Below are 11,681 nucleotides of genomic sequence, written 5' to 3'. Positions count from 1 at the left end.
ACCGGGACTTAAAACAGCAGTAGATTTTGGCTCATGTCCATGGAGCTTGATAACTTCAAATTTCATAAAAATATTTTACTTGAGAATTTTTTGTGGTTGAGCCATATTAGAATGCATATTTGATTTCATCTTGCATGCTACACAAATGTGTTTTGCACTTAATAACGTTACAAGATCTTTAGTTCACATAAGATAATTGCTTCTTTACATACTTCAACACAAAAGTATCTAAACATTTTTGAAGCATAGGTTAAAAAAACCCCAACATGATTACATGATACATTTTACATCTTTTCTTTGCAGTCTTTAACTCTTCAGCATCCATAACTGAATGGACAGAAACTCAAAGTAAGAGAACTACACTAAAATACTAATTTCCTGATGAAGTTCCAAAAATGAGTCAAATGAGTTCCAAGAGGTATTTTTAGCTTGCATACCTAAGTGAAGGCATTTTTTTAAGATTTCATGGTCTGTCTGTCTGTCCATTCCTCCCCTGCTTCCATTTTTGAAGTGCCTTGTCCCATTGCTCATGCACAGGAAAGATGGACAGAAATCCCCACTTTGCCACTCACGAGAGCATGGAGAAAAATACTTAATTCCTGACATTCACCTTCTTTGCTCTGAAAAAAGCTTACTGGAGGACACAGGCAAACTATATTAAAAAGAAAATCAACCACAGAATAAACAAAAAGCAGAAAAATTTCATTACCATTATACACACCTCACTTTTTTGCACTCAGGTGGGCAAAAAAGTGTTATAAAATACAGACGGTATTTTGATAGAAGCATTTATGGAGATGTACTTAAACAGAAATTCAGGCAGTTTTAAATTCTGCTTAGGCCACTACAAAGATCAGACTACACATTAAAGGTTTTGTGGAAAAGGCATGCCTTGTCTGAAGTTACTTATGAATTAATGTAGTTCAGATAGAACATAGGAGTTTGGATTAATGGTTGCAAAATGGTTGCAGAGCTTAGTGTTCCTCCCCCAGAAAATTATTTTTTAAGCTTCAGGCAGACTGGCTCAAGACTGAGAATAATTTTGAAATGTTTTTTCTAAGATCCTAACCTTAGAAGAATTCAGTCAGATTTCCACAACTTGAGCTTTGGATGAGCACAGCTTCAGCCTCCCACGCTTTATCATTACAGGCAAAAATAAAACAAAATATTTTAAGTCAGGTTAAGTCACCTAAATGCTCTGGTAACATCTAAATTTATAACAATTTATAAATATGTAACAATATATTGTACATATATTGTAACAATATATTGTAACAATAACAATTAATAAAATTGTCAAGGCTTTTTTTTTCCCCTGAGGCCATCTGGCACAGCCTAGCCATGTTCCCTCTATTAAATGCTCTGGTGTTTTCAACAGGGTAGCACAACCAAGCCATGAACTGAGAACAGAGCTCAGCTGACTTTAGTTTGATTGTGAATAAGATTTTTTTCTGCAGATTTTACTCATGTTAGAGCAAAAACTGTCTGAAATTATATTAACAAATCATCAGTAAGATTCAAGTCCAGTGCCTAAGTCCAGGCTGTACCACTCCTTAATTTATAAGTCACTGATGAGACTTGTTCTAATTTCAATCAACAGTAAAACCCATTTGCTCAATGGGATTATTTTTAGCCTTTTAACCAAGTATTGGTTTTAAATAAAGGCATAAAGATAATTTGGACACACAGAGACTGTCCTCTTTTTACTAATTTCTAATCACAAGCAGCTATCTTGATTTTGTGATGGGGTCCAATTTTATAATTCTGTGTTTTCATGCTTCCTTCCCTAGCCCGCTGTTTATGGTACTGCTTTAGCAAATGCGTATCTTTTCCTACTCCTTATTCAATTCTGGGACACTTGCCTCCCTAGGGAAAAAATAAAGGAGAACTATGAACAAATACATAATGAGGTAGTAAGACTAAAGCTTAATATATCACAACTATTAACAAAGAATAATAAAATTTGTTTTATGATCTCATTAGAAATTAAATATTTGACATTTGAAAAGCCTAAAGCAGGTGTCCTCTGAATCAGCCTGCGATTCCAGAGGGGTGACTTGGGAAGGTATCTACCAGCAGATCTATTTGTGAATCCTAGTATTTTTCTATTTTGAGGTGTTTAGTGAGCTGAAATGTGGTGCAAATAATCAAAACTTTGACAGAATAAAACACATGCATGATGTATGATCCACATTCTGAGGGCAATGACTAACAAATATGCTTTACTGATGATTAAAAATCTGACAAAGAAACATAAGCAACCAAACAAACTGGGAGTGCAATATTTTCAAATACAAGTTATATGACTAAGAAATGCAAGGTGCTGTGGAAGTCCTACACAGCCTATATAACAGCTGAGTAACTGGCAATCCATTAGTTTTTTCCAGGCTCTGGCAACTTCCTCAAAAAACTAGCCTTTAGTCCCTGCCTTGAGACTGTTGCAGAATGTGAAAGAAAGGAAAAAGCAAGTGAGCTAATAGGAATCTTCAAGTTCCTCATTAAAAAATATGTTTGGAGAACTATTTTTAAAATACAATGCTAAATTTCAGAGGGTGAATTTATAAAATTTTTTCTCTAATATTCCTTGAGATTGATTTTGACATACAGAATAAATCTACTGTCTTGCAAAAAAAGCTGCTTATCAAAAGACTAAAATAATTTAGAAATTCCATTAAGCAAATAACAAAATTAATTAAAATCAGCACAAGCAACTTCATATAAGAGATTTGAAAGTGCTAATGAAAAAGTGAAATATCCAGCTGCTTTGGAAAAAAAATCAGTTTTGGAAAAATGCTCTTTTTGAATTGCAAAACTTTATTTTTTGGTAGAAATGAAAGATTACTTAATAAATTTGGCCTAATTTGTTTTAAGGTTTTTTTACAGTATTTGGGGAGATATGTTAGTTTGTAATCAAACGGTTCTTAAAACTTTAAGTCAAGATGTCTGACTGTAGTACAGTTCAGTACTAGCTGGTAGAGTTTTCTACTGTAACTAACATGTTAGTATTGAACTTTTTAAGGAAATACTAGAAAATAAAAACTGAATTAATTCTTCATCCTGCAGAAACTGTGATGTTTTTAATTATTCATGCTAATAAACTGAATTGAGAATTGGTTGTAAGAAAGATATTGTAATGTTAATGCTGTAATTAGTAAATGTTAAAACCTTGGTAAATACAATGAGCTGAAAATAAAGAAGGCTGAGAATTAAATGAAACATTTTCAATAAATGCATATTCAAAAAAGAAAAGGTTTTAAATTTTTTTCTTGAAATAAAATTATTATAAAATTGCATTATAAAAATGTATGTTAACAATAAAATAATGGCTATAAGGATTTATTAAAAATAATAAAAAATATTTATCGCATTTGCTAAATACTGTTCTACCAGAAGCTAGCACTCCTACTATGCTTCATTGCAAACAATACTGGAACCTTAAACAACACTGGAATTAGAAAAAAGAGTCCACACTGCTCAAATTAACTTCTCGATGGATAACACTTAGAAACAAGTAATCCTCCTGGTGGGAATAAATCACCTGCATTAGACACTTTCTTTGTGCCCAAGCTTTAGGTGGACAGAGAAACATCTGTTGGAAGCAAGTGCCCCTCAGTCTGCCAAGACAGCTGAAGACCTGAAGGAGAGAATTTAGCTGACTAAACTTAAGCACTAAGTTTATGCAAAAAACACTTGTCTCTTGAGACTTTTCAAAGACACCAACCTCTTTTCATTTGGATACAGTAACTTTAGGCTACAACTTTAGCAGGACATCTGACAAGACTCCTAAAATTTAGGAAGGACTTTGATGAATTCACTCCTTATCCATACTTAGATATTCTACTTGTTTGATTTTGATTGTTTTATTTTCTTGATGCTGCCTCAAAAATACAAGTGAGAAAAACTAAAACTTCTATTACAAAAACCCACAATATCTGGTATGACTTACAGGGAATATGTTATAAAAATAAAATGACTTATTTTTTAATAATTTTTTCAATAGCAGGAAGAATTATCTATGAGTTTAAGATTATGATTTCAGAAGGAAGGTTAAGTATATGTCAAAAGTAAAACAATGTTGTTTCCTCAGCAAGGATAAAATCCACTTTGCTTGACTATAAGTAAAGGTTAAAGCTACAGGAAAAAGAAACACAGATGTCTCAGAAAAATATTTATATTTTATATTCATTGTATCATGGAAGCATTTTACTCCAAATAAAAGCTGTTCCCAAGCATACAGGATAGGTGTCAAGTCAATCTGTGAATGAATAAATAAATGGATCACGGAAGTTTTATTAAAAGATAAGAAAACTCTATGGCAAGTTTCTTAAAACTAAGTGTCTATAGTCAGGCTTCTTAGTTGAGTCTAAAGCTCTTCACAGTTGATCTACCATGATACTTAAATACATACTTAACATTACCTTGCACATACACTGGGGCTACTGAGCATTCTCAGAGCCAAGTGTGTGCTTAACTTTGTTCCTGGATCTGAAATTATTTACTATTCAGTGTTTTGCAAGAGCTAAAATCTCAGGCCTTGAAAGAACTCAACCATGGAACTACAATTTTTCAAACATATAAAAGGAAGATGGAAGTTCAATTTCTACAGCAGTTATCCTCCATAATTACGTCTTTTCTACAGTGAAGACTGTCGTGATTGTCTGTATGCCCAGTATTTTTCAAAAGAGATTTAGAGGCCAAATTTTGGACATACACTTTTCAAAAGTTACTCCACATTACTATCTAATAAAGGGGAGAATGTATCATCATGAGAGCAGAAATCAAAATGGTTCTACAAATATTACTGAATGAATATTCACTTAGAATTTTAGATTAATACTGAATATAACAAACTGTTTGACTTAGTATTTTTTAACTCATAGATTCAAAATAATTATCAGATTGTGAAAACTTTTAACATTACAGATAACACAATTATAAGCTTCTTATAAAATCACAAAGTTGCAATATTGTGAATGAAATAACTACTTTTGTTAAGAAAATAATTTATTTCCCATAGTCACAACATATAATCTAGTATCAGTTACTGTACATATATTTTCTTGCAATACTCTGACTGTCTATGAATACTGGATCCACAGATGCCACTTTTGCTGCTATAAAGGAGTGAATACAGTGTAAAACTGCCGTCAGATCCTGAAATTCAAGTTCCTGAAAGAGGTAAGAGAAAAAAAAAGAGAAAATTTGAATTCATTTCAGGTTTATGAACATTTTACATGAACACAGACCAGGCTACTTAGAAAAAAATAATGGCCTTTACAGGAGAATTGAGTTTTTATAGGAAACTGCAAAATTAAAATAGTTAAGAATAAAAGCTGTATATCCATACCTTGTTAACAGGCAGTGCCACGTGTCAATTTAGTTTTCACTCTTTGCTACTCTATTGTTTACACTGTACTCAGCTTGGACAATGAAATCAGTCAACTTGAAAGAACATTCAAATATTGTAACAGAATAATTCAGGTTGGAAAAGATCTTGAAGATCGTTGAGTCCAACAATTAACCCAGCACTGCCAAGTCTACCAGTAAACCATGCCATATCTACACTTGACTTATCTCCTGGGATGGTGTGATTCAACATTCCCTACGTAGTCTATTCCAGTGCTTGACAACCCTTTTGGTGAATAAATTTTTCTTAATACCCATTCTAAACTTCCCCTGGCACAAGCTAAGGCCATTTCCTTTTGTCCTGTCACTTGTAACTTGTTTCAGGCAATTGTAGAGAGTGGCAAGACCTTCCCTGAGACCCCTTTTCTCCAAGCTAAAAATTCTCAGCTCCTTCAGCCACTCCTCAAATGACATGCCTGTGTGATCCTTAACCAGCTCTGCTGCCTTTCTTGAAGTGAGTGGCCCAGAACTGGACACAGCACTCCAGGTGCAGCCTCACCAGTGCTGAGTACAGGGGACAATTCCTGCCCTGCTCCTGCTGGCCACACTATCGCTGACTCAGGCCAGGGTGCCATTTGCCTTCTTGGCCACCTGGGCACACTGGTTCTTCAGCTGTGGTTAACCAGCATCCTCAGATCCTTTCCCTCTCCAGGCAGCTTTCCAGCCCCTCTGACCCAGCCTGTAGCACTTCCTGGAGCTGCTGTGACATCCAAACCATGCTGCATGGTTTACAAGGGCAGGACTTGGTACTTGGCATTGTTGAACATTATTGAAGTATTTGACAAATTAAGGCTGTTTGAGGATGATGTAGTATCAAGTAGGTAGGGGGAGGAGATCACATCTTTTGTCAGCCTCTGAAGGAGAGATGTGAAGCCAGAGGCAGGGTGAAAGATAAAGTGAAGTCACACCACACACCACACCTGAGAAACAAACATGGCTGGGTATGAAATTCATACACATTGACTCACAAAGAAAGGCAGAATTATTCCCAAACAGTTCTCAGATTTGTTTGCTTTTTACAACATATTTAATCTTGTGCGCACAAGTTAACCTTCTTTTTCCCTATGAACCCAGACAGTAATAGATATTCTGATACAATGACATGTAAATATAATAAAAAAAAATATAATGTAAAAAACATGTTCAATTTAAGTTACACCACTATGTGTAAAGTCTGCAGCTGGTAAATATATAGTGGGGACACCCGAGACAGTTTTTGGTTTGAGCAGAAGACTATTTTTACCAATCTGATGGCTAACTAGTTGTTTGTTGAGGCACACTCCCTATGCTTGTTTTTAAGCAAAAAATTAAAGCATCAAACTTCTGCTTTTTCTGTAACAGAACTCTGTAGTGTGTTCTAAACAAAACTAGTCCAAACAGAATATTTGGAATTCAAGCTTACTGTTCCAGAATAGCTAACCATCACATAATTTTTTATCCAAGGCCAGGATATTGTTATGTTATGTTATATTTATATTATTTATATAGGATATAAACCCTATTTACTAGGCACAAATGGCCCTTACTACTAATGAATTATTCATTAGTATTTTTGGGGCATGATTTTGTGAGCCTATTTGGGGCACAACTGGAAAATTTTTGGGAGTAGAGGGATCTGCAGGCACAGCCTCTTCAAGGAGAGTCTGTGTCACATACAGAAGGTTCTAGACAGGTTCAACTAATGCACCACCAGGCACAGCTGAGCCCCACAGAGAGGGAGGGGTACATCAGGGTAAATGTATGTAAGAAAGAGCAGAAAGTTCCCCAAAAAGGTAAGCAAGGCCAGTGAAGCAAGAGGTGCTCCATAGCAGGGCAGGTAACACACCTGAAGGGACTGAAACTGATAGAGAAGCCATAGCGGAGCAGAATAAAGTGTGAGTATATTTAACCCCATGTCATCTTTGTCATAAATTTTGGGAGCAAAATGCTCCTGTTGTTTCCATTTTAAATGACATTTAACTGACATTTGAGGAGAAAATATAGAAGTTTCTTAAAATACATTTTATTGATAGCAGATGTTGACTTTAAATATTAATATAAATTAATATAAACATTTCCAGGAAAAATCCCTGCAATGCCACTATTTAAATCTCTTTATCTAAGTTGTATAAAACTAAAATTTGGTACATAGTCATGATTATTAATGGAATATGAAATAATACAGGCCTCAATACATAAGTTTTGGCTCAATCAAATGTTTTACATCTACTGAAATTCCATCTTCAAAACCAAGAAATTAAAAAACATGACCATTTCCATTAATCTTAGATTTGCTCCAAACTCAACTGAAATCACCCAGCAGTTTCACCTTAGGTTCGGACATTTGACACACTGACCAAACACAGGCAAACAAACAGAGAGAAGGGAGCCTTTCATAGAATTCCCATTTCTCAACTCCAGCTTTATGCACTTCCAATCTATAAATGATTATGGATACAAGCAAACAGAGGTAACCTAACACATACTGCAGACAGGATTTCAGACTGTTGTAACAATATTATTTGGAGAGCTCTGGGTTTAGAAAAGGGCTAAGACAGGAACATCTTATCACTGTGAGTCAGTCTTTCCCAATGTCCCAACTGCAGAGTCCTCTGTTTCCATCGCAGTTCAGAGCATCAAACTCCAGTAGCCCCTCCTCAATATCTGAGAGAAGTCATCTAATCTGTTGTGAATTACCTTTTGAATCTTAACATGCTCTTGTTTCTGCAAAATACAATCTACATAGAGGTGGAAGACTAGCAGTAACACTAAACCTGTATTTTATGTAACAACAACACTATTTTCTACAGGTAATACTGCAAGTCTTCCATTTTTGGATTATTTTCAAGCATGGTGCCAATTTTAAAAGTTATTACAGAGCTGGAAAGCAAAATGTGTTGCATATAAGCACTCCTCATGCAGTTTACCAGCTGATCCACTCTTGTCTCTCACATCTTCACTATTTAATGTTAGGTTTGTGCAGTGAGAGCAATCATCTGGGATCATAAAACAGGAGCAGAGCTCTGGAGATGTTGTCTTGCAGGCCTCAGTCAGATGTGGCCTCCTATGGTGGCATCAGAAAGGTGGGGCTCATCTGAGGCCTCATGCACCAGAACTTCCAGAAATTCAGCTTGTCACAGTAGTATATGATCCAGAAGTCCACTAATGGGGTAAGACTGTGGAGCTTTGTGTCTGAGGGATGTTTGATGCCTGTGCTGTCTTTGCAATCCTGCAGCCAGCTAGTCAGCTGTAGATCATGAGGAATAGTCACACATATCTAAGGATAAACTGGGGTGGGGATTTGCTTGCATGTAGATTACAATAGGGGAAGGGGAAGACCTTGACTCGTGGTTAGTTTGAGAATTTGAATTTAGTAAAAGATAAGGATGCCTTTCTTAATTGGGAAAATGTAGATGTAACATAGTCTGAAGACTGGGACACAATATGTCTCTTTGCTATCTTGAATACAGTTTTATAGGTGGAAACTTAGCCTTTTTAGCTTTGGAATGTAGTATGAATTCTTCCTAGAAAACAACACCATGACACTTCTTTCAAATAAATACATTGGTCTGATAGATTATTTTTTTTTAATGTAGCATTTCTCTCTGTACTCGGTCAGGCAGATGAGTAACTGATAATTTTTTTTTGTGCTATATCATCTAACATCCCACATCTTGTGGGAAATGGAAAAACAGAAACTTCCACAGAAGCTGAAGGGTTCAATCTGCAGCCTTGGAAAGAGCTTGGGTTAATGTAATGATAAAGGTACACAAGCCTTAAGTAAAAAAAAAACCAAACTCATGCTCCTATAATTGTAAATAAGAATATGCCTTGAATAAGTAAGAAATTATATTAGGTAAAATAGTAAGAAGTTTAAGCTGTAATAATGTGACTTATAGGGTAGGCTAAGGATCTAGAAGCTATAATAAAGGTGTGTGTGGGTACGTGACCTATCAGTTTATTGGCTGAAAGACAAAAATTAGGCAAAATTAGGCAAAGGTGATAGGTTATTAAGCAGAAACAAATTTTGTGTTGTCTATTGGACCAAAATGTTATATATTGCTGTGTGAAGAAAAAACCTGTGACTACCTTTAAGCTATGGCTGACTTGTTGCTTCTCTCCAAATCTCACGCCTTTGAGACTGATATCTTATCTGGCTTACTTAAGCAATAAATCATCTTAAATAGCACAGTGGCCCCATCCCTCGTTTTTCATCTCGACAAGCATCCTTATACTCGATTTCATTATATGTTTGCTTTTTTCTTTAATTGAGATTGTCAGTTTTTAAGGAGAATCTGTGCATGTCTAATATTTCACTATCCGAAGCTATTTCAGTTTACTGTATGTACCATAATAAGCAGATTAAGTACAACAAAAGCACTAGAAGGAAGACACTGTGAGAAGAACACAAAAGGTTGGGTTAAAGCAGTGGGAGGACAAGACTGCAAAACCTCCTGCTGGTACTGAAATTATAAAAAATGAGCACACTGCGCTGACCTCCTTCACTGTATGTACACAGCCAAGGAAGAAAAATATATGCTCTTATTTCATCCACCCACTAGGAGAGTTGGATTTATTACGTATCATAACCAGCTTGACAGGCGTGTTGCATTATTACCATGCATGCAATTTTATAGAGAACTTCTGAGAGCTGTTGAGTCACTATTAGAACAAGACATGAGCCTGTATCACATAAAAGGCAAATAATGGAGATGCTGACAGTGTTATTGTGCCCTGTGCATTTCATGACTTTGAAGATATTTGTAAGCCTCAGTGTATTTGTTGACCAGAGCAGAACTATTACCATTGTATTATTCAACATATGTTTTCCAATCAGACTGATTTTCTTTTTAGTAATTGTGTTTTTTTTATCTGTTTGCTTATTTGTTTTTGGTTTCACTGTTGTTTTTTGTTTTATGTTTTTTGTTTTGTTTGTTCGTTAGTTGGTTTGGGTTGGGTTTTTTATCAGGTTAAAAGCCCAAATAAAGATACCCAGGTTTTAGCTCCAGATAACATCAAAGTCAAAATGGAAATCAAAATTCTAAATTTGGTTCAATATCTCAACAAGTATAGCATGGCTTGGTTGCCATATCATGGATGAGAAGAATATGCAGGGTTCTTAAATTATCTTCTAGTAATAGATAAGAAATTTATGAGACCAACAATATCCACTTCAAACTTCAATATGGCTCACAATACTCTATTGACCACAATGGTTTCTTTCTTCAATAAATATCTGAGACTAATATGAAGAGGGAATGGTTTTCTACCTGTCTTCAATAAATATTTGAGGTTAAGTAAGATGAAAAGAAAAAGGAAATGCTCAATTAAAATATGCTTGGGAAAATAGTCTTATCTTCCAGATTATACCTACATTTTAGCAAAGGGGAATAAAAGATCAATACAAACTTGAAAGTATTAATCTTATTTTTTTTCTTTTTTTAGAGCAACCTGGAAAATTTGGTCAACAAATACCTACTATTATTACTTGTAATTTCTCAATACTAAAGGCAGGATAGGTTCAGGGAAGTACTTTAGTGGGAAACTATAGGAAGTTGTAGGGAATATGAAGAACCTGAAGGAGAAATAGGAATCTTTTCTTTATTATCTCCTTTCAACAGAAAACTTTTTAAATGAAAGAATATATTGTTCACCTAAAATTAAAATGCAAAGGAAGATGTCCTTGGCTTAAAATTTAGAAGTCAAAATAGGAGAAGAAACATCACATCTAGCTAGTAAACAAGAAACAAAAATAGAATTCCCAATTGTGATTTTTTTTTTACACCCTGCCCCTCCCCCCCACCCCCCAAGAATTCATAATAATATAAAATTAGACATAGTCTGAAAATTTCTTTTCCAACCTTGATTCTCTGTTTTCCACCAAGGGAATATTAGTCATTTGCATCAAGCTCTCTTTCGTGCATAGTGGCTCATTTACACAGGAAAAATGAAATTTTTATTATTTGATAACATTCTTGTTTCTCATTATTGGCTGCATTTCACTGTATTGCACCATCTGGCCCTATGAAATTTCTTTCAGTGCAAGAAGAGGCAAATACTAGATTGAACTATGGGCTGGGCATTTTCCAGCCAGCCTGTAACTCTCAAGTCTAAGAAATCATACCATTTAGATAGTGGGCATACAATTGATTATATATACCAGTTATCTGAAGTTGAGAGGCTGCACAGCTGTGTCCCAGTCCCATTTAATGTGAAATCCTAGTAGGTAAATTCCACTTTGCAGAGGCAATTGTAAAAGGTGTAATCACTGAAATGCTGATAAATTCTCAGGTACT

At 35.1% G+C, this 11,681-nt stretch overlaps 1 protein-coding gene across 1 annotated transcript in view; it reads right to left on the bottom strand.

Moving 5' to 3' along the window:
• Positions 1-3,313: 3,313 nt before the first annotated feature.
• Positions 3,314-11,681, bottom strand: part of SNTG2 (syntrophin gamma 2) — a 208,690-nt gene continuing 200,322 nt past the window's right edge. Inside the window, exon 18 of the mRNA XM_033512933.1 lies at positions 3,314-5,169. Within this exon, the coding sequence (XP_033368824.1) occupies positions 5,038-5,169 (132 nt within the window). The 3' untranslated portion in view covers positions 3,314-5,037. The remainder of the gene's footprint in view (positions 5,170-11,681) is intronic.

Source organism: Parus major, chromosome 3, assembly GCF_001522545.3.
Source record: "Parus major isolate Abel chromosome 3, Parus_major1.1, whole genome shotgun sequence".
NCBI lineage: Eukaryota > Metazoa > Chordata > Aves > Passeriformes > Paridae > Parus > Parus major.
The sequence above is the reverse complement of the archived record's forward strand: the minus strand, read 5'-3'. Positions and strand labels throughout refer to the sequence as shown.